At 43.4% G+C, this 27,269-nt stretch overlaps 1 protein-coding gene across 1 annotated transcript in view; it reads right to left on the minus strand.

The window, feature by feature from the left end:
* The window catches only part of MSN (moesin), a 72,185-nt gene continuing 44,916 nt past the window's right edge, over positions 1 to 27,269 (minus strand). Inside the window, exons 3-13 of the mRNA XM_073361010.1 lie at positions 12,248 to 12,343; positions 11,355 to 11,629; positions 10,614 to 10,697; positions 6,691 to 6,837; positions 5,706 to 5,802; positions 4,375 to 4,538; positions 3,677 to 3,807; positions 3,085 to 3,245; positions 2,488 to 2,580; positions 1,320 to 1,553; positions 1 to 216 (exon numbers count right to left, since the gene is read on the minus strand). Coding sequence (XP_073217111.1) covers positions 52 to 216; positions 1,320 to 1,553; positions 2,488 to 2,580; positions 3,085 to 3,245; positions 3,677 to 3,807; positions 4,375 to 4,538; positions 5,706 to 5,802; positions 6,691 to 6,837; positions 10,614 to 10,697; positions 11,355 to 11,629; positions 12,248 to 12,343 — 1,647 coding nt within the window. The 3' untranslated portion in view covers positions 1 to 51. The remainder of the gene's footprint in view (positions 217 to 1,319; positions 1,554 to 2,487; positions 2,581 to 3,084; positions 3,246 to 3,676; positions 3,808 to 4,374; positions 4,539 to 5,705; positions 5,803 to 6,690; positions 6,838 to 10,613; positions 10,698 to 11,354; positions 11,630 to 12,247; positions 12,344 to 27,269) is intronic.

A 27,269-nucleotide genomic window follows, 5' to 3' on the forward strand; every position in this document is an offset into this window, starting at 1 on the left:
GGAGAGGACGAGAAAGAGGGGAGAGTACAGGGACTGCAGGTGCAGGAGAGTTTACATGGACTCGAACTCATCAATGCGCTGCTTAGTATTGCCCTGCCGGATCTGGCGGAGGGTCTTGTACTTGTCACGGCCCTGCCGCATGTTCTCAGCGTGGATCATGTCATTGGCTGTCTTCTTAGTTTCATCCCGGGCATTTGCCAGCTCTGAGGTAAGAGCCTGTAGATGGGAGAAAGACAGAAGTAGGGTTACAAGCCAGCACATGCCACAGCCTTGAGCTGTAGGATCAGGAAGAGGTAAAGTGGGCCTTAGTCCCAAAAGATCGCTATCCTTTGAGATGGAAAACCCTGTGCCTACCTAATCTAGTATTTTCTCATGCCCAATATTTACAGTGTAGGAAGTGTGATAACATCACACCCTTTGCTCCCAAGTCTAGATTTTACCTAGTGTAGGAGGAAGGCTGGACTAAAGTTAGGCATAACATTACACAGGAAAAGGTGACAACACAGGCTCCAAAAAAATGTGGCCCCTGGGGCTCTCTCACAAGGGATTTTTCCCATGGGGGGTAGGGGTTGGAGAAGACAAATAGCAAGATATTTATTTAAATAGTGAACAAAATGGCAAGCCGCTTGCCATTAGCAAGGCACTGCAGATTCCAGCCACCTTTCTAGCATCACCACAGCACAGTGCAGTAACATTTCTGCCCTGGTCTGCAGGTGAAGGAGCCTAGACAGCCAGTAAGTGATTCACAGCTGGACACACACCACCACTTGTTAATTTAGTGCCTGTGAACGGTCACCACGCAGCAGACTGAAGTTCAGTGCAGAGTGTAGGTACAGCACAAACAGCAGGGCAACCTTTCCCTGTGCTGCTCTCAACAAAGGAGCTTCAAACCTGCCTTTGAGACCACTACTAGGGTTGAGCAGTGCAAACCAGCTGAGTCAGCCAACAGGGCAGCAGACTGACATGGACATCTGCTTGACAGGAACTGGACCAAGTCCTTCATCCTGTTCTGGACACTGCTGAACAGCTGTCAGATGGACAGCAGGATTCACGTGGGCAGAGTACATTGGATAGATGCTTTTCTTGGTAATACTTGAATACTCTTCACTGGTAAGAGGTCTGAATGGTTATTGGATGGGAATGGGTGGGGGAGGGGCAAATTTCTCCCCCACTGTCTCTACATTTTGCTATGTATTGACCTGATGAGATTGTGGCACCCTACTCTTCAATAGATATATCTAGCCCCCACTACAGCTGCCCGAGCATGGCAGGGAGGAAGGGAACAGAAGCAGATATCCCTCACCCCACCCCGGCATTACCTTCAAGTGTTTCTGAACCCGTTCGTTCTTCTCTGCCTCAGTGGTGCGATCCTCCTCACTGCGGTCCTTGATGGTGGCATCTGCCTTCAGTTCAGCACTGGCCTCTGCAGCGTTCTCATCCTGTTCATCATCATGCTCGTTCTCAGACTGCATGGGTTCGGTGACATGAGGGGTGCTCATGGCCGTCTTCAGTTCCTCTTTGGTCTTCTCTAGGTCTTCCTGCACAGTCTGAGCCTGCAGGAGGGCAACATCCCTCAGTGGGTTAGCGGGAAAGAGACCCATTTCAAAGGCTTCCCTTATAGTCCAAGGGACCCAGAAGAGGGAACATCTGGGTTCAAATGTCTCTTTCAGAATGTCCATAACCCCTTTGGGTGAAGTGCTTTCAAGTGAGAATTCATAGGGTGTCCAGGCACCACCATACACTAGTGGAGCTAGAATATGGCCATCAACCCCAAGGAGTTTCGATAGGTGAGTTATATCCTATTTGCAGTAACTAAAGGCAACTTAGATAATCTGGGCAGCCGTGTGTGTACAAGTACTGCAGAGTTAGGTGTGTGCAGCTGTGCACACATTTGTATGCATTTTAGGTGTTGATACCCAACCTGCACCTGTAAATCCTGCACTATGTATACTCCTACCTTAAACCAGCCCTAGGCATGTGCAACTACATAGTCTGCACACACATTAGGCATGAATAAGGGTGTAAATGTGCCCATCTTTTGGAAGTCTGCCCACAGGATAATTCCCATGTCTGTCCATTTAAGTTGCAAGGTGGACATTTTCTGCTTATTCTTTTGAATAAATTCACTTTTGGAACACTGAATGAATTTGTAGCTGCATGCAACTACTAGATTTTACCTGCATACGTTGCTCTCACCACTTTTTGAACAAAAAGCTGGTTCTAGCAAGGTGAACCAGGAAATACTGTAATTGGTAAATTGGTAACTGGAGGCAACTTAGCTTTACCACACATTGAACACACTTCAGCAGAAAGGAGGGAAGCCAGAGTCTTATTTTAAAGAGCTCTCTGCATCCTAAAAGGACTCGTGGTTTGGGTCATATGATTAATCACACTGACATGGTCAGAGGGTCAGACCAGCCCACAGTAAGAAGAGGAATACTGTGCCAAGCCCAAAGCTACACTTTTGTATTTAGGCTCCACTGATACCTTCTGTTGCCACTCCATGGCTTCACTCTCCTTCTTCTGCCTGGCTATTTCCAGCTGTGAGATTTTGGATGTGAGTTCTGACATCTCAGCTGCCTGTGGAAGTAATAGGTTATTTTTAGTAGGAGAGAAAACCAATTCCCTTCTGATATTAGGACCCTAAAGCCCCAGGAACCTGGAAGTTCCATTTCCACACTGATAAGAGGACTAGGACCAACATTGTTAGTTGCCTTATGCCCACCTTGTAGCTGTGGGTCTTGGCTCGGTCTTTCCCTCTTTTTCTTCCCTTAATTCCAAGAGTTCTAGAACAAGGCCATGAGCTGCTCTCTCAGTACTGAGCTTGACTAGTTAGCGCATATATGGACTTTACTAGAAGCTAGTCTCCATTAGTCACTACATACAAAAAGCAGCTCAAATAGAGACCACAGTAAAAAACACCAGCATTTTTCTGAAAAAGGTAATTAAGTTTCTTTAGATAGTAGCTTATGCCCCTGCTACAGCTACAACTAGGCTACATAACTCACCCAGTTTTGAGGCCAGCAGTCTAGAACTCCAGTAAAACCATTCCCCCACTGCTAAGCTTTCAGGAAAGCGGCTTACCAGCTGCTCCTGGGTCTTTTTCTGATCATGGGATGCTTTCAGCAGGGCTTCCTTTGCCTCCTCTGCCTCTTTGCGTTCCTTAGCCAGCTTCTCTGCTTCTTCCTGAGCTCGTTTCCTTTCCTGCTCTAGCTCCAATGCCCTGCGGGTCTGTTCTTCTAATTCTGAAGCGAGGACAGAAAGTATGAGGCAAAGATGGTCTCTTTCTGATCCTCTGAGCACAGAATAAGTGCAGGAAAGCAAGCTTCCTTCCCCATGACAGACACACACTTTCCCTTCACCACCAACACAGGAAGGTGGGTAAACAAGTGGGAGTAAATACTGGTGAACAGGATAATCAGGAATATACTGCATAGACAGCCTGGTTTTGCATTGTCCTACCCCAAATTAAAAAAGGTGTAAAGTTAGCTTCAAATGCCATCGGGTTACTATTAGTTGGAACCATTGGTCTGTACAAAGCACCAGAGCACCAGGTGATTACGTAGCTCAAGGAAGTAAGATGGCTGGTAGGGAGGGTAATTGTGGAATTTATTTTCAATGAAGGCCCTGTAGAACCAGACTATTTCAGTCTCTCCCAATGCACATTTCGTAATACCTAGTTGAGCTTTCTTGGTTTGCTCCTCAATTTGTCTGAGTCGTTCCATCAGCTCTTCCTTCTCACGCTCAATCTTTTCTTTCTCCTTTTCTGCCAGTTCCCTCTTTTTCTTCTCATTCTCCAGCAGAGCTCTGATTTGGGGAAAAAGTTAGATTTAACTGCTATACTGTAAATCACAATTCAAAAGACAACAGTACTTTATTATAGAAGACCCAGGAGCATGCAAACAGCAACTGACTTAGTGAACTTTAGAGACACAAGATGGGTGAAGGAATGTCTTTCATTGGACCAACTTCTGTTGGAGAGACAAAAGCTTTCACGCTTACAAAGAGCTCTTCTGGTCCTGGGACTGACCCTGACAACACCACTGAAAACATTAGTGAACTGTGTCAGTTAGGTTCTCATTTGTAGAGATTACATAGGTCAACCTACAGCTCTGTTTAGATCACCTATTTGGACAATCCAGACTAATTTGAAATATAGCCTTTATAATCCTCATTAAGATTCAGAATCATGATATTGATATGATTAGACGTGAAATGCTCTGAATTGCCCAAGGCAGTCCTACACAGGATCTTATTTATAAGGCGTGCCATCTACAACATCTCTTTAGGTTTACTGGAGCAAAAAGGAATCCGCTTGATCAGTTTAACAGTGGACTCAAAAACACTAGTTACTCAGAGTCCTGCAGTACCCACCTCTCCATCTGTTTCTGATGCTTCTCTTCCCGAGCCTGTGCCTTCATCTGCTGCACCTCAATGGTGTCCGGTTTACGTCTGCGCATATAGAGCTCATGGTTCCCCATGCACAGCGCCAGGATTCGCTTGTTAATCCGTAATCGTGGAGCATAGAATACAAAGTCCTTGGGACAGATGGGAGACAGCATTAGTCTCGTTGCTCCCCAAGCATGCACCAAACATACCTCTGTATCCAATAATAGTCTTGCATAGAAAAGAAAATGTCAAGTGTCTGAGGGAGCCCATTAGCAGTAATAAAAACTGATTTCAAACACCTATACCCATAAGTGCCTGATGACATGGGTCAGGTGCCTTGAATTAGCAGTACTAAAACAGTCAGTTTAGATTATGAAGATTGACAGAACTTGTACAGGAGTAAGTATCCCCACAAGCACATTTTGGAGATTACAGTTAGCAGTTTTCCTGGGATTCCCAGTGATATATGGTGCAGTTCAAGTCTCTGGCCTTAGAAAATTTTCAGGGTTTATGTTCTGCTTAGTGCATACCAGAACTGGATTTTCCGTTGTGTGGCTATGCATGCAGTGCAGAAATACTCTAAACTCAGTTAAAGCATTCCTCTATCAAGCCTCAGTGTCTGGTTTTAAGGAAGTTTTTCTATGTTCTGAGACATTCTAAAAGTTTTTATGGATCATATCATAAGAATGACACCCTTATTATTTCTATTCAACTGGAATTGTAATGTTCTGGCAGACATGTGAAGAACCACGTTTCCTCTTATGCCAGAAAAAGGGGAAGAAATGGATCTTCATTGTGTGAATTAGGTACAACAGCTGCAAGGTTGTTTCCAAGCAGCAGTAACTTCATCCAGGGAAGGAAAGTAGAAGATATAAATAGGTACTTGGGGAAGCCAAGGAGATAGAGCTTGATTTCATTTTCTCCTGAATTGGAGAGATTAGAAATGCATTCTACTTTGGATTTTTCCAGAGTGAACAGGATTTGTTTGGGCTATCAGAAATAGTAAAATTCGTCCTTGCGCTTCAGCAAGAGATTATCTCAATGTAAGGCAGCCTGTCACCAAATCAGAAGTGGACAACTATACAAAATGACTATTGTATCAACCCCCTTCCCCTACAAACCCATCTACCCACTTACTACTATTAAGCTTGCTCTGCAATGCTGGAGGTATCACTTTGGCAATATGTGGATGTCTTATACCAACAAGAAGTACTGGAATTGACTAGACTGGTTTTATTTAAATGTGTAAAAGATGAAGAGCTCAACTCTATGTATAAAATGCTAAAGATTTATAGTGTTTGAGTACTGTTTCTTACTGGTGCTTTCTTGTCAATGGGCTTGATAACAAACTTCTTGTCATTGAATGAGATATTCCTGATCTCACTCCAAGGGAATCCAATTTTTGGTGTTAACCTGCAGTAATGAAGAAAGGAGAAGTTTTTAGTAAAAGTTACCCCAAGCAGTCTCAAATTCTTAGTCTAACTCTGGGCTGGAAATCTCACCCAAACTGGCTCTCAGAATATTTCAGTACTTCCCAATTCCAGCCAATGCCAGAAACAAGAGTGAAGAGGCATGTTAAAAAACAAAAATATAAGAGCAGGAGTTGACAGCTTTTCAACCCCTCTCCCCCATTAGAGAAAGCGAGGCCAGGTCTACACTACACAAAAACTTATCTGTGAGAAATCCACACCTGAGCAATGTAGTTATACTAACCTAACCCCTGGTATAGACAGCGTCGTGTCAGCAGGAGAGCTTCTCCTGCCGACATAGCTACTGCCTCTTGGAGATGGATTAACTACACTGACAGGATCAGCTCTCCCACTGTAGGGGTGTCTTCACCTAAGTGTTACAGTGGCACAGCTGCAGCGTTTTCAGCATAGACCTGCCTTAAGATTTGAAGGCTTAGTCTTTAAGCAATCCTTGTTTAATGGGATTTGATCGATGCCTAATTTCAGTTTCTTGTCCTATCCACCCCATGATTGTGAACAGCTTTTTTGTATCAACTTTACTTATGCAGGAGATCCAAAGTACTGGATCACAAGGTTTATGTTGATGTCATTGCCAAGAGCCACATGAGGACGTGGCTTGGAGGAGTTTGCACAGACTGCATATAGCATCATCCCAACAAACTGAACCACCTTCCTATGTAGCTGAGTGAGGAACAGCTATCTGTTCCAAAAACTGGATTCTTAAAAGTATTGCTTTGCTTTGGAGAAGGAAGTTTGTGTTAGCTGTATATGCATGGTGGAATGAAGGGTCACTAGAGAGGGGGCAGTGAACTTAGAGACGTCCTTTTGTTACCTGTCGTTCTGCTCATAAATGTTGAGTCCGAGAGCATCAACACCTAGCCAGAGTTCAGAGCCCTTCTTATTCTTAATGCTGAAGTAGTTCACGCCATACATTTCTAGATCCTGTGCAATTTTCAGGTACTCCAAGATGGCATCTTCCCTAAGAATGCAAAGGAGAGCAGATATTCCTATTTGAAACCAGATAAGCCAAAAATTGAGAATTTATGCCTTCTTGATTGGTTAGTGGCAACTACTCTAACACGTCAGAGCATGACAATGCAGAGAGGATTTTTTGAACTAAGGGCTTGGCGAAAGCCAAGAGGAGCACGTGGTTCAGGTGGGATGTCTCCATTAAAGCGGGAACTATGTCCTAGTAAAGAGATCGTAGAGAAGCTAGTAAGGACCAGACAAATGTTAAAAAAAAAAAAAGGTCCCATTTAAATAACATGAAGGCAAGCAATTGAACATTGGTAATATACTTGTGCTTATGTACACAAACTCTAGCAGTCTAAATACTAATATGGATGAACTAGAGTGAGTGGCATTACATGAGGATATTGATAGAATAGGCATTGTGGAAATTTGGTGGAAGGAGGATAATTAATGGGACCCAGTAATACCAAGGTACAAAATATACAGGAATGAAAGTAGGTCATGCTGGTGTGGGAATGACACTGTGGGTCATTTTAGACCTTTTAACTTTGACTCTCTCTCACATAAACTGTCTCTATAGAGTCAGTCTATGGTAAATTCCATGCCTGAATATAAGGATAGTCTATACCACCAGTCTCCTGACCATGATGATGAAATGCTTAGGGAGATTAGAGATGCTACAAAAGGCAGGAAACAATAATAATGGGTGATTTCAACTATCCCCATGACTAGGCATGTGTCACCTCAGGAAGGGTTGCAGAGATACAATTTCTACACTCATTAAATAACTTTTTTGGAGCAGCTGGTGCTGTAACCTAGGGGTTCTTGACCTCTTTCTTTCCTTCTTTCTGAGCCCCCCCCTCCCCCCCAATGCTATAAGAACCCCACGGTCCACTTGTGCCACAACTAATTTTTTGCATATAAAAGCCAGAGCCAGCATTAGTGGGTAGCAAACAGGGCAGTTGCCTGGGGCTGCATCCCACAGGGGACCCCACAAAGCTAAGTTGCTCAAGTTTCATTTTCAGCCCCAGGTGCCAGGGCTCAGGACTTTGGGCTTCAGCCACATGAGGTGGGACTTCAGCTTTCTGCCCTGGGCTCCAACGAGTCTAACACTGGCCCTGCTGGACCGACCACCTGAAAACCTTCTCATGGCCCCCTCGTTGAGAACCACTGCTGTAACTCACAAAAGGAGGGGCAATTCTTGATTTAGTCCTAAATTGACCACTGGATCTGGCCCAAGAGGTGACTATAACGGAAGTACTCACTAATAGTGACCATAATGTAATTAAGTTGAACATTCTTGGCGGGGACAAGGAATACTAAATGCTACTATAGTGGTTGTGGTTTTTTTTTTTAAACTTCAAAAAGGGGTCGGATACAAGCTTCCTCACTTTTGTTAAATGGAAATTAATAGGGTGAAAAGCCTGCAAGCTGCATGGAAACCATTAAAAAAAAAAAAAAAAAAACACACACCATACAGGCTCAAACTAAATGTATACCGCAAATAAAAAGAGACAAAAACCACCACACCACCATGGCTAAACAGAGTAAAGGTAGTAGTTGGGAAGACATCCCTTAGAAAGTTTGGAACTCAAAATCCTACTGAGAAATAGAGAAGTATAAACCCTGGCAACCAAGGGTAAAGGCAGGCCAAGAAAGAATTTGAAGACAAACAGCAGGAAATTTTTTTTTTCTTTTTTTTTGTTTAAGTACATCAGAAGCAGGAAACCTGCCAAAGTCAGTCGGGCCACCGGACAACTGACATGTTAAAGGAGCACTGAAGACAAGGCCATTGTGGAGAAGCTAAATAATTCTTTGAATTCTTCACTGTAGAGGATCTCTGGCAGATCCCCACACCCAAACCACTCTTTTTAAGAGAAAAATCTGAGCAACTGTCCCAGATTAAGGTGTCAATAGAAATAGTTTTGGAACAAACTGACAAGTTAAACAGTGATAAGTTTAACTTGTCAGGCTCAATGGGTAGTGATCAATGGCTCCCTATCTTAGTTGGCAACTGGTATCAAGTGGAGTTCCCCAAGGGTCGGTCCTCGGGCCGGTTTTGTTCAATATCTTCATAAATGACCTGGAGAATGGTGTGGATTGCACCCTCAGTAAGTTTGCAGAGGACACTAAACTGGGAGGAGAGGTAGATACGCTGGAGGGTAGGGATAGGATACAGAGGGACCTAGACAAATTAGAGGATTGGGCCAAAAGAAATCTGATGAGGTTCAACAAGGACAAGTGCAGAGTGCTGCACTTAAGACAGAAGAACCCCATGCACCGGTACAGACTAGGGACTGAATGCCTAGGCAGCAGTTCTGCAGAAAAGGACCTAGGGGTTACAGTGGACAAGAAGCTGGATATGAGTCAACAGTGTGCCCTTGTTGCCAAGAAGGCCAATGGCATTTTGGGATGTAGAAGTAGGGGCATTGCCAGCAGATCAAGGGACGTGATCGTTCCCCTCTATTTGACATTGGTGAGGCCTCATCTGGAGTACTGTGTCCAGTTTTGGGCCCCACACTACAAGAAGGATGTGGAAAAATTGGAAAGAATCCAGCGGAGGGCAACAAAAATGATTAGGGGACTGGAACACATGACTTATGAGGAGAGGCTGAGGGAACTGGGATTGTTTAGTCTGCGGAAGAGAAGAATGAGGGGGGATTTGATAGCTGCTTTCAACTACCTGAAAGGGGGTTCCAAAGAGGATGGATCTAGACGGTTCTCAGTGGTAGCTGATGACAGAACAAGGAGTAATGGTCTCAAGTTGCAGTGGGGGAGGTTTAGGTTGGATATTAGGAAAAACTTTCACTAGGAGGGTGGTGAAACACTGGAATGCGTAACTTAGGGAGGTGGTGGAATCTCCTCCCTTGACAAAGCCCTGGCTGGGATGATTTAGTTGGGGATTGGTCCTGCTTTGAGCAGGGGGTTGGACTAGATGACCTCCTGAGGTCCCCTCCAACCCTGATATTCTATGATTCTAAGTTAGTATGACCAAATGGTATTCCCCCAAGAATTCTGAAGGAACTCTTAAGCAATTGCAGAACTACTGACTGTGGTACACAACCTATTGCTTAAATCAGCCTCTGTTCCAAAACACTAGAGGGTAGCTAATTTAACTCTTTTAAAAATGGCTCCAGAGACTATCTTGGCAATTACAGGCTAGGTAAACTTAACTTCAGTACCAGGCAAATTGGTTGTATCTATAACAAACAGAATCAGACACATCCATGAAAAGTGTTGGAGAAGGGTCACAGCTTTTGTAAACTGAAGTCATGCCTCCATCTACTAGAATTCCTTGAGGGAGTCAACACACACATAGACAAGGGTGAGACAGCAATATAGTTTTCTGAAAATCCAAGTACACCTTTGACAATGTCCCTAAACCCCCAACTGCCAAAAGCTGGGACTGCAAGGTGGATGAATCACTCGAAATTGCCCAGTTCTATTCATTCTGTCTGAAGCAGCTGGCACTGGCCACTGTCAGACACTATATGGAGATAGATGGACCACTGGTCTGATGCGGTATGGGTGTTCTTATAATGCAGCCATTTAGAAAAGTTGAGTTTCACTCTGCTAGGGATATTGTACATTTGCTAGCCAATACTGGCTGAGACAGATAAGATTGTAGTTATTCTTCAGCAAGATGGCTGGAACAGTGCTAAGAGGCTTTTGCCCTAGGATGAGCTTTTGTTTACACACAAACCTTATCTACAGAAGTAGAGAACTACCATGTAGTGTGACTATACCAATCTAACAGAGTGCGATCAAACCTTGATCAGTTACCTGAGCATTCCCCGATGTTCCTCATGCCACACTTGGATCCTCTCCTCCCATTGGTCTTTGTTGAGTTTGTGCTGCTCCAGAACTCTAGAAAAGAAAAGAGCAGCAGGATCCTGTCAGTTCGAAAGGCGGCACTACACCGAGACAGGCCACAAGTCTGAGCATATGCAGTGCTGTACAGTCTAAATGTCCCATACACAGTATAACAATGCCAACAAATTCTATAGTATATGGTGGCCTTATTGGCCAGGGTTGACTCTTAACCCAATTAAATGTTTTAAGACAATTTGGCCTGATGAACACCACTGCTGCATATCCAGACTACAGCATAATTTGACAGGAGCCCTGAATATTTAGCCAAGTAATGATATCCAGCTTCTCATTTCTTTTATGCCATCATACCCATTTATGAAGTTTAGTGCCAAAATTTACTCTTTGCTCCCCCCTTCTTTTGCTTAGGTATCTTCAGTTCGTTATTCTGAGAAATTTAAGTTTCTACCTGCATTTTTATACGGAATTGCAATGGGCTCTTCAAAATGCAAATTTCCAGGGAGAATAGACAGGGGTGCAGGAAGTGCAACAGCCTTACTCTTATGGAAAGATGCACTCTGGACACCCATCAGAATTAAGATGATTTGAGAAAACAAAACAGGCAAAAAGCTAGAGTAAGTGAAGCTTATAGTAAATATAGCACTTGTGCACTTCATGGTGCTGGAAGGTCTGAGGCTGGTGAAGTCTGCATACCTTTGAGGGAGCAGTTTGTCACCAGCAAGATAGCCAGGCTTGTGTAGCTCCTTGTTGAAATCTCCATGTTTAGATTGGACGGCATAGGAAGCCAGCAGGACAGCAGTCTCTGGAGGGCAATAGATATCATCATTCAAGATGCCCTCCTTCACCTGGAGGAAAAAGAGGCGCTGCGTGATGTCCTGAATCAGCTCCTCTGACACATCCTCTGGGTAGAACTTGGCACGGAACTTGAAGAGCAGAGGGCTTTCCTTGCGTACATCCTGTGCGGTCACCTGGAGTGAGAGAGCACCATCCAGTTTTAGAACTAGCCGGCTGAGTGGAGCAGTGTGTAATAAAATGGGAGTAAAAGACAGAGGCATATTCAAACACACTTCTTTTCTGACACAGAAAGCAAAAAACCATAAAGTATCCTCCCATTGAGCAGTTCATTGGAAACTGCGGAGTTGGTCCAGTCTAGCCAAGATTTCTTATTTAGCAACTACAAAATACTATTGTAAACCTATCAGAAAGTCATGCACCACAGAGTTTTCTAGGGATGGCACCACACCAGGAGTCTTATTCACCATATGTATTACACATGAATAAAGTCTCTTCCTTGATCCACCACATTAGATCTGCCTGGATAAAGAACAGGATAACTGTAGGCCAGGAACAGCATATTAGCTGGCATATCTATACGCTGTAGACCTAGCTACTCTGGAACAGTCAGCGCAGACTAACCAAAAATAATAATAATAAAGAATATCAAGGTTCGGTATTCAGAGTGGCATACAAGAACAAGTGTGAGGAGCTGACCATCCCATCCAGCTGAGGATAAGAGTCCAGAAAATAATTTACTGCATTTGTTCTAACCATTATCAAGTGTACAAATTGGATAACCAGGCATATACCTTTTTATTAAGTTTCAGCCATGTTGAGAAGCCCTTGGTGTCCTGATATTGAAGTCCAAAAAACCAGACCTCTCTCAGCCCAATTGTCTTCACAACCTGGAAAAGAAGACAGAGCAGTGCGTGCATCAGTAACTGTCACAGCTGACTGGCCACAGGCTCACTGGTTACCTGGGAATGTGTTGGAGTGGTGTAGTATAAAGGTAGGCAAGTTTAGAAAAGAATCAAATAAACCAACTTTCACCTGTTGACTATGGGGACAGGGAAAAAGCTATCCTTGTTCGCTCCCTGCACTCCATACCACTTCTGCAGAGTGGTTTATAAAGAGAGACAAGAGGGGTCCCTAAAAAGTTTGCCAAATTTGAGGTAGGGTTATGGTAATTAAGGTAGGCCAAATTGAAGCAGGTGGTAACAGAATGCCCTATGCAGCTCTGCCAGTGCAGATCACTACCACTCTGCTGCATCTTCTTACATGCCCCCTCACTCTCCTTGAGTGAAGGCTGCCAGTTGTACAATAGTTTTCTGATTAAGACAGACACCAATTAAGAACTAAGCACCTATCACAAACTCACCGCAGATGCCTCCTAAACCTATCTGAAACAGGACTCCTGCTGGGAAAAGCTGGAGCATGGAGCAACCCTAAATTGGTACACTAAGATTTTGGCACCATAGCAAAGGCCAGGGTTTCCCTTGTATGTAGGTAGATTCCAGAGAGTTTGCAGGTGGGAATCTATACAGCTTAGACCCCCTACCTTTTCCTGGTCTGAGCCTGGATAGCAACAGTGCAAATGCTAAGATACTAGCCACTCTCATAAATGAGCAAGGAGGACTGCAGTAAGGAGCGATACATGCTGGTTGGGTAAGGCAATGGCAGATACTACAGGAGTAGACAGCATATGCCTTGGCTCTAGTTCCAGAACCATCCCTCATTTTTACATGCAAGGGTCCTATTTTTGAGCATAGCATGAACCACTCTGCTATGGACCAGAGAGTCAGTCTTGTTAACTGCCACATGCCTTAAGATTTGCAAAGCACGCTACCTTGTATGTAAATGATGCCTACCCATACCCACCTGCTGTTTAGTTGCTCCACTGAAGTGCACTGCTTTGGGTAAGGCAGGGCAACAACATGCCCCTTAGACAGTGGTGAGCCACCAATACAATAAATAAACCCTGATGCAAGGATCTCTCCTCTGTCATGCACCTAGCACACTTTTGGTGCTATATAAACAAAGAAGGCTTCACAAAGCTATTGTAGCATTCAGTGTTAGAAGCCTGCCAAAGGTGGAAAACTACTGTGGTAATGCTATTTCCTGTCAGGGGGTGGGGGTTATTTGTGATTGAACAAACCAACAGAACTGAACTTTTTGATAAGCCAGAGACATGTTATGGGCTAAAAATTCCCCTACAGGCAACCTTCCTGAAACTTCGTCATCTGGCTTCCAATCTGTACTCTACACTTCAGGAAAACCAGACAGACAGACATGTCCCACTCTCCCCATCATCTTCACTAGCTTCTTAGCCAGCTGACTTTACCCACCTGTCTTTCAAACTAATTTTATAAAATTATGACCCCCCAACAACACTGCAGCCAAGTGTCTCAAGACTGTGGCACTCACTCCAGCCTACCTGTCAGACTTCAGATTTACTCACTTCCCTGAGACTGCCTGCTTGCCTCCCTGGGCCTGATGCCTCATCTGTTGGGGAGGAGCAGTGCTGACATGATCTCCCCCTCTCAAATCACTTTCTCTTTTAATCTCCAGGAAGCCCTCTGCTCCATCCGGTTTTTATTGCTCTAGTGGTGCAGCATACCCGGAGATTTGTATTACTGGTTTTACGGCCTGCTTGTAAGAGCAGAAGAAATGCTGGATCTGAGAACAATGCTGGGTCACTTACTGCTTTGCTACTTACCTGTAAACCTCTCACTTTTGCTGTAAGTATTTATCAGACTTGGTCTACAATTAAGACAACTATATCAGAGATGTGAAAAACCTATACTCCTGACCAACACACAGCTATTCTGACCTAGTGCCTCCAGTATAAAAGCTGGAAGAATGTGTCTGTCACCCTTGCTACCATTGTTTAGGTGGATGGTGTTCCAACACAGAAGGAAAATCCCTTCAGTCAGTGTAGGCTGTGTCTACACTGTGGGGTTATGCCAGCATAATTATGCCAATATAGCCTCTATATGGGTCCCACCCTGAAATCCTCCCCTATGCACCAGTCCCTCTGACTTCAGTGGGATTTGTCCAAGTAAGCACTGCTTGCTTAAGAGTCGAGGGATTGGTCCAATGGTTTGGAGTAGACTCCTAGGGACAGTGGGTCATAGGAACATAAGCAAATGTTTGAGACAGGCAATGGAATACATGTTGCTAAACAGACCTTCTGAAGTGCATTTAATACTGCAGGCCACTATACAGCTTGTAAGTGTGTGGGGCAGGGGAAGGAATGGGTCTGGAACACAGTTAAAATGAGAGCTCTGTTCTCAGGCATCATTAACATTTGAATAGGATGGTGGCTCACCCCCACTGCTGCATGTGTCCGCTTGCCGCAGTTTCATTTGCTGACAGCTTAAGCCTGGGAGTTCAGCATGCTGAACTGCCAAAAAGGAACCGAACGGCATCACACTGAGGCCATAGCACAAAAGGACTTTTATTCCACAGTGGAGAAGTCTGCACTGTAATAGCAACAGCAACAGATGGGACAAAAAGGAAAGCCAGCTATGCAAACTCAGTATCTTTATAAATCTTATTCCCTCCCTCCCTGCCCAAAATATAACTTTTCTGCAAAGTTATACTGACACTATGCTGCACAGAACCACATAATTAGTGCTATGAATTACATGAGCTGTAAAGCCAAGCATGTTCTGGCTTGCTAAAGCAGGTCTGTGCGCAGGCTGTACGTAGTCATTCATTTCTGTGTGTATATAAAGTCTGCTGCAGTTTCCACGGTAAACATCTGATGAAGTGAGCTGTAGCTCACGAAAGCTCATGCTCAAATAAATTGGTTAGTCTCTAAGGTGCCACAAGTACTCCTTTTCTTATATCTGAAATAGTTTTCCAACTGGATGTGCATGCTGGTAGCCTCTATCAAATGCAAAGGCAAGTAACTCCCCACTGCATTAAAAAAAATATTTTTTGTTCCATTTTGCAAAGGAAAAACATCAAGGTAGAAACTGATTTCTACAGCTGCTAGGAATCTGCCTGGCAGCTAGCAGCCTGATTACTAACTACTTTTGTTAAAGGGGTATGCAGCATTTGCAGATTTGTTGAACTGTTTGCCTGTGGAGCCTCACACACAATTCTTGGCAGTGAGCAGCAATGGAGGGTGCAAAGGGACAAGATGCATAGGGCTGTTTTGAGGATGAGGAACAATGAATTTTAAAGACAGCTGACTGTATGCAGTATTACAAGATTACTTGTATATTTATAGCCTTACTTTGTAAGTTGAACAAAAGAACACTATCTTTCCTCCTCGCCAGGCAGAATATTAAGTCAGGCGGACTAACAGAACTCTGGAGTATAATACAAGGAATTTATTCATAGATTTCATGTTTTTGATCTGCCTATAGGATGGTGGAAAGCAGTGTACGGAGAGTTCAGGCAATCCTCAAGATTCCAATTATGGTTTCATAGCCAATTAATATATATATTTAAGACCCCAGCTCAGGTACAGTTCATCAAGTGGAACTCTGGATGCCACAAGTAAATCCCAGACTGGAGTCATATCAAGCCTTTTCCCACCTTATATTGAAATAATCACACTAGGTATCTTCGCACTCATTCTTTGAGTGAATCTGTATTAGCACTAGCAATAAAAAGTTTTCTAGGGCAGTGTTTTTCAACATTCGGGTCGTGACCCAGTACCGGGTCACACCATGTAAGGCACCGGGTCACCTTGCTCAGCAACCAGGGACCCTAGCGGCTCTGGTGAGCACCGCCAACTGGGACGTTAGAAGTCCGGTCGGCGGTGCTGCCCAGCTAAGGCAAGCTAGTGCCTACCTGTTCCGACATAGCACTGTGCCCTGGAAGCAGCCAGCAACGGGTCCAGCTTCTAGGCAGGGAGGCCATGGGGCTCCATGTGCTGCCCCCACCCTGAGCACCAGCTCCACACTCCCATTTGCCAGGAGCTGCTTACATGCCTCTGCCTAGGAGCTGGACTGCTGCTGGCCACTCCTGCCTCTGCACTGCTGACCAGGAGCTGCCATAGGTAAGTCTATGCCCCAGCCCCCAAACCAGAACCCCCCTTCCTGGCCTCACCCCAGAACCTTGACCTCCTCATGCACCCCAACCTCCTGCCCCAACCCTGAGCCTCTCCCCCCCAAACCCAGAACCTGAAGGCTCTTCCAAGAGAGTAAGATTTCTTGAAAGAATAGCAGATGTCTAGCTCTCCAGTCTAAGAGACCAGAAATGGGAGACACTGAAGTCTTGTCAGAGGTAGCTTGTCTCAGGTAGTTTCTACTAGAGCTCCCAAGTCAAGAAGGCTTGGTTGGACTTCTGGTTGGGGGGGGTCAATGCACAGTATGTGGCCAGGAAGAGGAATGGGGGAACCCTGCCAAGCTTCCAGAAGTCATATGATAAACAAGCAGGGCTTAAATTCAGCTGGAGCCATCCAGAGCAGAGCTCCAGTGAGTATTTTCAACCCCCTAAGAGGGTGGCTGCTGGGGCTTCCTTGTGGGGCTGAAAGCCCCAAAGACCCCGACAACACACCCTGCAGCTGAAACCTGGAGCCCTGAATGGAGGAGGGACAGAGAGGTGCAGGGGCTCTGGGATAGAATCTGAGAATTTAAGTCCTGGAAGCAAGGATCAACATAAACCAGATCTGCACTTCCCTTTAAGCTTCACTGTTACTAACTCAATTTTATTGCAAGTCTCTCAACATGGTGGGTTTTTTTTTTGTTTTGTTTTTTAAAGCCCAAGCTCTGAGTCACAGGATGACGACAAACCCCACTCATTTAAAAACAAAGTTTCAGCCCTCAGAAATGCAGAGCAAGAAGAAAAGAAATCCTAAAGGGTCAGATTCCAGAAAGCAAATCAAGAACCCCAATTTTTCCCTCCAATCTCATGATTTCTGAGGGCCAGACCCAAGACTAAATGTTTGGATTTGGCAATAGTGAAACTTAATTCACTGAAAAAGCTTTGGATGTAGAAAAAAAGGATTTCATGTTTATCATCGTTTCATATGCTGTGAAAAGGGAACAGAAAATGCTTACCAAACGCATGAAGTTGGCTAGTTTCACTGTAGCCTTTGCCCTGGTATTCTAGCTTCACAGCAGTACACACACACACACACACACACACACACACCCCCCAACATACCACATCCAGCAGCAGCAGCATGGTGAGAAGATTTGTTTAATGCTCTCAAAAGTCATGTTAAACTTTTACTCTGTGCCAGTAACTACTTGGTTTTCCAGGGTTCTGTAACTACAGAACCCATCTTCCTGTCAAATCTAAACTTAAAAATTTAGCAATGAATTCCTGGTTGTGAAGGCAATCTTCAGAATAGTTTATTGCTTTTAAAAAACAAAAAAAGGTAACACTGTACTGGTTTTATTCCTCCAGTTTGATTTAAAATGTAGACCCATTTAATTTTACAGAGTCCTGAAGCATAGCTACTTAAGTATCAGACAAAGCAGCCTGATGACAAAAAAAAATTTACATCTAATGTGTGTGCGTCCCCCCAAAAACAGATCCTGCATTTATGTCCACATGCTTTAAGACTCAATTTTTAAGTCTGAAAACAGCACGAGGAGTTCTAGGAGAATACAGAATGAGCCAGAATCATATAGAAGTAAAGCATAATTATATATAAATTAGGCAGCCCACGAGCCACTACTCTAGGAGGGAACCTTCAAATACCACTAAAAAGGGTACAGCTTTCCTTTACCAAGACAGACATGGACCACTGAGAAGACACCTAATAAGCCTTCCTCCCCATCCCTGGAAAAAAGAAAGTACTCCACCCAAGGTTCTGAATTGCCATAGTATAGGTTTTAGAAAGGGTTTTGTGCAAGATATACATGTTGCTTGGCACTAGTCTAACTTCATTCTCTTGGCCCAAATCTACAGCCAAGATAACATGCTCCAAGAACAATTTGAGAGGGAAAAATGAATAATCTCATTTTCTGGTTTGAGCAAGATTAGCTACAAAGCTTCCCTCTAAGAAAACAATTCCTGGCTCCAGTCACCCTTTGGAAACAAGTTTCATTCTGCATAAAGTTGGCTCCTGAAGTAAAAATGGCAAAACCACATTTCCAGAAACATTTCAACACCACGACAGCCACAACCACCCTTAGCTGCAGAAAGGAGATGCATTCCTCGGGGGGGGGGGGGGGGTTGGAGGAGGAGAAGGAGAGAGAAGAGAAGACCTGATGAACAGTGTCCATGGAATCCCATCTTTCCCTTATGGGAATGCCAAAAGGCATTGCTAACTTCAGTCTAGGAAGCTAATGCATTAACCACTCTACCAGCCCTTTAAAATGCCGCTAATATTTCAAGGAAATATTTCAGAGGATACTTGCTACTGCTGAGTGCACCTCCATTAGCATCTCACAGTTTACTTTGTGTGCAGTATGAAAGCCTGCAAAAAAGGTATTCCATAAACCGCTTGATTGGGCGAAGTGGTTTTTTCTATGTACCCCTAGGGAGGTTTGTTTACTCATACTTGGCTAAACTGTTGTGGCTAAAACCATTGCTCCTTAATAGCAACCATGAAGAAATCGAAAAAAATAAATATAAATAATTTAATAAAATAGACTAGACTCTTCCTACTTCTATTTAAAGTCCTGGTTTGTCAGCAAGGTGGCTTAGAAGCAGAGTAATGCACATTGGAAAATCTCAACTATACATATAAAATGATGGGTCTAAATTAGCTGTTACCACTCAAGATCTTGGTTATTAGGGATAGTTCTCTGAAAACATCCACTCAAATCTGCAGCCTCAGTCAAAAAAGCAAACAGAATGTTGGGAAATTAAGGGATAGATAATAAGATAGAAAATATATTGCCTCTATATAAATCCATAGTACGCCCACATCTTGAATACTGTGAATTGGAAAAGGTTCAGAAAAAAGGGCAACAAAAATTAGGGGTATGGAATGGCTGCCATATGGGGAGATTAAAAGACTGGGACTTTTCAGATTGGAAAAAACAACTAAGAGGGGGGATACGATAGAGGTCTATAAAATCATGACGGGTATGGAGAAAGTAAACAACATTTCCTTATTTACTCCTTTCCATAACAAGAACTGGGGGTCACCAAATGAAATTAATAGGCAACAGGTTTAAAAACAGAAGGAAGTATTCTTTCCAGACAAAGCACAGTCAACTTGTGGAACTCCTTGCCAGAGGATGTTGAGAAAGCCAAGACTATAACATGGATCACAAAAGAACTAGATAAAATTCATGGAGGATAAGTCCAACAATGGCTATTAGCTAGGATGGGCAGGGATGGTGTCCCAAGCCTTTGTTTGCCAGAAGGTGCAAATGGGACACACTTGATTACCTGTTCTGTTCATTCCCCCTGGGACACTTGGCATTGGCCACTGTCAGAAGACAAGATACTAGGCTGGATGAACCTTTGGTCTGACCCAGTATAGCGGTTCTTAAGCATTACTTCATTGCTCTAGGATCCAGGAGTCAACTCAACACCAGCCTGCTGAGGATCCAGTACATTACGGGCTCTTTCCCCATTGAGATGGATCTTGATAGGCTCCACATTTGAGCGTGTGCTAGCATCTGCTCATTGCTGGGCATCAAGGACAGTGAGCACTCTGAATAAGATGTGGTCACTGGGCTACAAGGGAGAAGCGGACATTTCAGCTTCAACTCCTTAGAGTTATAGCTTTCCGTTACAAGCCAAGTTTTCATCTCCTCAATGTATTTTCCTCAAAAAATATTTTCTCTTTCTGAAGTATGCCATAAATCACCTGGCTTGGCTAAGAAACTTGAATTTTATTTTATTTATTTATTTTTTTAAATAAAAGTCCCTACAACCTTTGTTTACTTTAAAGTTCGGTGGTTGGTTTTGGAATTACATGCAGACTTGAACCATTAAAACTTGGACCTCAAACCATTAAATTTGGTGCTGAACTGGCTGTGTTTAAGGATTCCACAGGGGTAAGTTTGTGGAAGTTGTACCGTATGAGCAAGCTGAAGCTCAAGATATGCTAGTTAAGACAGCTGTCCTTTAGGCACATACCTACTGGATAAGTAGCTCCAAATAAACAGGGATGTTACCATTTGACTTGACAAATGTGTAAAAAAATCCTCAAATGAAAAATTTAATGAGTTATGTTTGCAGATTCAAGAAAAATTAGAACACTGAGATGTGAAAAATAATTCTAAAGTCAAAAAATTTTGAGTTTATGAGTATCCAAACTTAGCGATGCCTAGGTTCCCGAACTAGGGACTTGATTGACTGATTCATTACATTTTCTGTAGTCATACACCTGTGCACAGAAGATTTAAAATGCTCACAAGTCTGGCATCTTCTGTTTTGATGGTGTTTTACCCTCACTTTACATATCATGTAATTATGACCCCACATTCCCACTCACTATGGCATGTAGTTATGGCAATACCTACTTTCTTCACTTCATATGGCAGATACTGTACAATGGTCTAGGAGTCCCATGTCTTCTCCAGAAAATATGGAACACAATAAAATATGATGTGGTGGTATTAGGGCTGTTCTAAACTTCAAAGGGTAGATGTAGTAAGCTGGACTGTCCAGCCAGATCAAGGATGGATCAAGATAAATTTTTCTGGGAGGTACATGGAAGAACCGTCAGCGTTTCTTACTATCAAGCAGAAGATTTATAGAGCGGTGTTTACAATATGGGAGAGGAATGTTGTGGTCTGACCTAATAAATCAGAAGTGTTATTGGGGTATAATAGATGCAGAGGGTTTGACTGTGGTGAATAGGTAGAGGGCGCATGTGGATACAAAGCCAGACATAAGATTTTGGGGAATCAAACTGATTTTCTAGACTTAAAGGTTTCTGCTCAAAGCAGAGGGAGGGGTGTGGTCCTAAACTGCCACACCATGTTCAATTAGGAAGTGAGTCAATTTTTAAATATTTCCACACTGGTTACTGGCTACAATTCCCAACTTCCTATCTGTAATGCAGGGGTGATCCTTTGCCTGGAGGCATCAGTTGCCACTTTAAGTGTTCACCAGTAGCTGATGGATGCTGTCTCCAACAAGTAGTTCCAGAAACTGCAGAGGCTGGCTAGGGAGTCACTGCCAGCGCTTTTACAAAAGAAGTGTGATGTGGGCTGTACGTCCAGAGGAGATAGAAGTAGACTAAACAGGATCAGAGAGTGATTACTCGGTGCTGAACAGGTCAAAAGTAGAGCTGCTCCGTGGGTTGGAGGAAAAAAAAGTCTGTGGCAGAGTAGGGCTGGGGGAAGTGGAAAGGGATTCTACAGGTCTGTTTTGAGATTTGGTTGTATAGTGTTGTACAAAGTCAAGGCATGCAAAAGACTGAATTTGTGTGATTTTTTATTTCAAGCTGCTTCCACTTAATGGTCTCTTATTACTAGTTCTGTAGGTAGTAAAACAAAAATTCCACCAGCCTAAACACAGATTTCTTTGAACAAGACTATCTGGATTTAAATTCTAGTTAGAGAAGTCCAGCCTGTGCACCACACACTCAAAAGAAAAAAAATAACCCAGCTGTACCAGGAAGAGATCCTCAGACACAACCAACCAAGTGAACTCACGAAAGCTTATGCTCTAATAAATTGGTTAGTCTCTAAGGTGCCACAAGTCCTCCTTTTCTTTTTGCTTCCTCTCTGTAACCACATAGTAGTTGAAGGAGGTAAAACAAAACGTAGCTGGTGGCATCTATGGTAGGAAGAGGGCGTCAGAGGAAACATTTAAGAGGGAGGGAGAATGGGAAGGGATTGGGGTAGGACTCCAAAGCAGTTTAAAGGAACAAGTTACTTACTGAATTTGCAGTTTGTCTATCAGAGATAATCATTTACCCCCAACTATAGTTAATTTAAAATAAAAGCAATGTTCTGCACCATATGGAGCAGTATTAAGAGGGCAGACACCCACAATGTAACAGTTACATATTAAGCGTCTCAAGCCATGCTATATTTTACTCTTTAATCCACATGCTATGAGGGGGAGGAGGGGGAAATAAACTGGTGTTGATGTTGCAGTCTTCACACTAATCCACAAACCAGGGAAGTTGCCATTTCACAGGTGCTTTACAGACCACTCCAGCAGCAGTGAAGGAAGAACCAGGCAAGGGGCTAAGCAGAGTGAGGGCAGCAGAGCCCCTTGATTGACCTGTAGCTCCATAACTAAGAGTGTCTACACTGGCAATTAACAGTGCTGCAACTTTCTTGCTCAGGGGTGTGAAAAAACACCCTCCGAGTGCAGCAAGTTTCGGCGCTGTAAAGCGCCAGTGTAGACAGGGCCCCAGCACTGGGAGCTGTGCGAGTTGTGGAAGTGGGTTTTTAAGAGCGCTGGGAGAGCTCTCCCCCAGCACTCTGCTGCAACCACACAAACCACGTTAAAGTGCTACCGTGGCAGCGCTTTTAGTGTTGCCAGTGTAGATGAGCCCTAAGTAACTCATTTAATCCATAAATGCTAGAAGAGCCTCCCATCAATTCTCTGTAGAGTGTTACAGGTTCACTAGTCCGCTGAAAAGTATTGACATTCAGAGGCATCTAGAGCAGCTGAATAATTAGGAAAAAACTCACACAATACTGAGACCCTATGGAACAACATCAGTAACTGGGACTGGTTTATACAAATGGTTATATGAACCCCCAGCTGACCATTTGCAACTGAAAATTGTCTGTTCGTGCATGTATGTAATTTTCCTAGTTCTATACTTAAGTCAGGCATAGAATTGCACATGCACCCAGAAAAAAAAGCGCCAGATATTAGAGATGTACAAAAGGCTGCAATAAAGCCCATCTGCAGCTCTTAGAGACAGGCAAGGCAGAAGGACTCATGCATCCCTAGGGTGGATCAATACATTAATCAAAGTAGTTGGTTATAGAAATAACAGCTTAGAAACTAGTCTCCCCATTACAGAAAGAGGCAAGCAGGAGAGTAGCCTTTACAGTCTTGGGCTGCTCAGTTATGGAGAAAGCCACCTAGTTTACTACTGAACATTTAAGAGCAGTTGAATAGAAAAAGGAGGGGGAGTTTAACAAATGTCAGCACTTAAAAATAAACGGCTGTGAAACCATCTCTGCAGCCAACCACACACTACACCCTGCTCTAGTGAAGCACTGTTTAATCAGATGAAAGTCATGGGAACTGACAGAATTAGCGTCAATTCATATTTGAAGTGATTTAAAATGAATACAAGGTAACAATTTTTTGCTGCACTTTTAGATAAGGTGAGTATGGTAGCTAGAAAGAGAAGAGGTCCAATGAACTCACTGGCAGGTCAAATATACATAATGCAGGGCCAGCTATACACAGGCTGCTCTTGAATGTGGTTGAATGAAGTCAGCTGCACACACTACAATATGTTCATATCCATTACAGTTGTGTATCAGAAGGTTTGACCACAAGCTGGATACTAGTTTTGCTAAGTTTAGTAAGATATGAGAAGAGCTCAATTCCTACCCTCAAAGTCTCATTTACTCTCAAATGAAAAAAAAAAAAGGGAATGCCAGTGCTAGGAGTCTGTTTGGAACAGAGCAGAAAGTTACCCCCCGTCCTTGTCATGGCTCCAGGGAGCATCAAGATTAGGCCTGACGTCAGGAGATGATGATCCATACACCGCTTCACAAACAAACTGCAGGCTGGCTATATCAGTTCAGGCAAAAAAAAAAAAAAAAAAAAGTGTTTCTCAACAAGGTGCTGAAACAGATGTGGCTGCCAGGAGCCATGCAGAAGTGACTGCTGACCCAATTTTGTCTTAAGAGCATGCCGTAACTTAAAGCAGCTAGTACAGCTATAAGTCTAGAAGTAATTAACCAAAGCCAGAGCACTGTAACCTGGTTCCATCAGTTCCAATGGGTCTTACCCATTGTACCAAAAATCTCTGACAAGAGGCAAAGCAAGATGAGCCTTCTAGTCACAGGCAAAGCCAAAAGGAAGCCTCAAGGCCCACGTAATGGCAAAGCAAGAGTTGCAGCTGAATGTGCAGTCCAAAATGTCCATTAGTAGTAACTGTGGCAAGAAATGCAGTTCTGCACTGCACCATGTGTGTCACTTTACACATAAGATACAAGATATGTCCCCTATCATCTACAGTACAAATTAGGCAGCATGCAGACAGGGTGGAGAAATGACTTTAAGTTACTTAAATACGCAGTTGTGGCTTGGCACAGGTCTACAACAAAAAAACCTAGAACCGCTAGACAAGAACAGGAGAGAATGGTTAGCTACAAGAAGTGAACTTTTAGGAAAAACCACCTCATTCTTTATGCAAGTGCATTAGATCAGGCGCAGAGGATAGAGAGCAGATGTAAAGGCTTTTTTTTTTTTGGGTTGGGGGGGAGAAACACATCAGGTACAAAGACAAAGGGATCAGAGAGGCAAGGTGATTGGCAAAGTACTGCACAAGTGGTGGTGAAAGAGGATGACAGCAGAGCCCAGCAGTGCAGAACTATAGTAGGCAGAGGTATTTGAACTTGATGTGGAAGTGTGGAAGCACAAGAAGGATTCCAACCAGAGCTAACCAAAATCAGACATGCAGGGATAATTTGGCTGCAGTCCATTGAATGAGGGCACAAGTAGTATTAATAACTGAGCAAAATACCACGAGAGGACAGCCCTCCACCCATTTCATGCCTCTCCCTTCACCATCCCCTGCCAGGTTAGATCATTTGATAGAACTCCAGTATGTAGTTTACAAAAATTCCCCAATTGAACATCCATCATGAAACTTGTTCCATGCACATCGTTAAAATTATCTACATCAGCAGCTGCATCCAAGCTCTTTGGCCTTTCTGGTTATACTTATCAACTCACTATTTCACACTGTTATATTCTGAGCAACAGTTATAATATTCCAATATAGCCCTGAACTCATTTGCCATGTTTGGGTTATAATGCCTGATGGTACTTTTCATAAAAAGTGGTTCTCTGAGCCAGCTTAAATATGGTAGACCCTCAGAGTTACGAACTGACCAGTCAACCACACACCTCATTTGGAACCTGAACAATCAGGCAGCAGCAAATATAGTACAGTCCTGTGTTAAACTACTAAAAAATATTAAGGGAAATATTATTCTTCTAAAGTTTCAAAGCTGTATTAAGTCAATGTTCAGTTGTAAACTTTTGAAAGAACCAATGTAACATTTTGTTCAGTTATGAACATTTCAGAGTTACAAACAACCTTCATTCCCGAAGTGTTATACTGTACATTCAACAAAACCCTGACCCAACATTAGGGCAAGTGACCAGTAAAGCAGCCACACTGAGGTTCTGACATTTATCATTTGGTTCCCCATGCAGATGAAACTGGGCATAGGGGTGCTAGAACAGAATCTTTTCCTCCCTCTAGCCTCCCCGGACTGTGTGCAAATCTCTGACAAAGTAAATCATTTTCAACCAGGGCAGTCTTTCCAGGCTAGAACATTTGGTCAAGAAACAAAAATAAATACGGAATAATCAGTCTTATTTCAGAACAGGAGCAGTACGTTTCCTATTGTTACTGAAGCTGAATGGGATATTTCCTTTGCAATCAAACTTCCCCCTTCTGCAATTGTCCAGAGAGAGTTTTTGAATGCCAGGGCAGCATTAGAGGACAGATTAGATTCTTTATCAATGCACTGACATAGCAGTAGATTCTAAAGTTCCTCACCCCTCCTGAGGTTCTGTCTGCAGTAGACTGAGCTGCTGGAGGGAAACCTTGATACCCATAAATGCAATGCCTACTTCCCATCTCACTCTTCAGAGTGTTTCTAGATCGCTCACTTTTCCTTGGTAGAACCTTCATCTTCCCAACCCAAGAGTTTCCATTTGAAATCACTATTGTTCTGGAGTCCTTTGGCTAAACGGCACTCTTTCTAGCCCCCTCACTGTTCCTCATCCCTAGGACCATATTCCTAGAACTGCCACACAGTCACCAGAGTGAGGCGGACATGCACAGCCGTCAAGGACTACATACACCACTTTCACATACTCCCTAGGGAGTGAGCAGCAGGAGACAAATCAGACAAGCTTCTAGATGGCAAGATCACTCAACTGTCCACATATGTATTAACCAGATATGGCCTACTGGGAAGCCTTCAAGAATCTTCTTTGCCCTTGTCAAGCCACAAAGTGGATGGACACACACCACCATCTAGTGCAATTTCTCTCCTTTAACAAATCTAGTATATCTATATCTGACAGCTATAATGATAATGCAGATAATTGAAAAATGAGAACAGGAGGAAAAGTAGCAGAGGAACTGTTCTGTATCCTGGCTCTGATGTATTGTGGAAACCCTTAGTCATATGCCAGTGTATTTCCCTCTCCTTGTGGGTCAAATTACCACTCTTTCTTTGAAATTCTTCCATTAAGATTTTAAAAGTTTAACCCACTAGTGCAGCTTCTACACAGTTTTAAGATTCAGCCTTCTAATCCTTGAAGAGCTGGTATCTTGACTCAACTATGCATCAGTCTTTTAGACTTTGGGGGAGGGAGGGAGGGAGGGAAGTAGGCCCTTTAATAGTTCAGGGAATGGAGAGAAAATCAGAAACAAAAAAGGGAAGTAACAGAGGCAAGCAGAAAAATGCTTCAGTCTTGACAAAAACTGAATTCTGCTCAAAAGTAGTAGTCACTTTTGAAAATGTTGGCCATCTAGATTTAACTCATGGTTTTAGGCACCTACCAAAAATGGCCCAATTTTCAGGAGCACCTAGCATGGCATAGCATTAACATGTCAGCTGTGGACGCTCAGTACCTTTGAATGAATGTGTGCCAGACCATTCCAGGTGTCAAAATATTTGTGGACCCAGGTAACATTAAAAAAGCCAGTGCCCAAAAACAAGCTACATTGGCCAAAATTCTCAAAAGCCAATCGATACCACTTTCCCTCTGGGCTATAAAGGA

The sequence above is a fragment of the Lepidochelys kempii genome, chromosome 9 (assembly GCF_965140265.1).
Source record: "Lepidochelys kempii isolate rLepKem1 chromosome 9, rLepKem1.hap2, whole genome shotgun sequence".
NCBI lineage: Eukaryota > Metazoa > Chordata > Testudines > Cheloniidae > Lepidochelys > Lepidochelys kempii.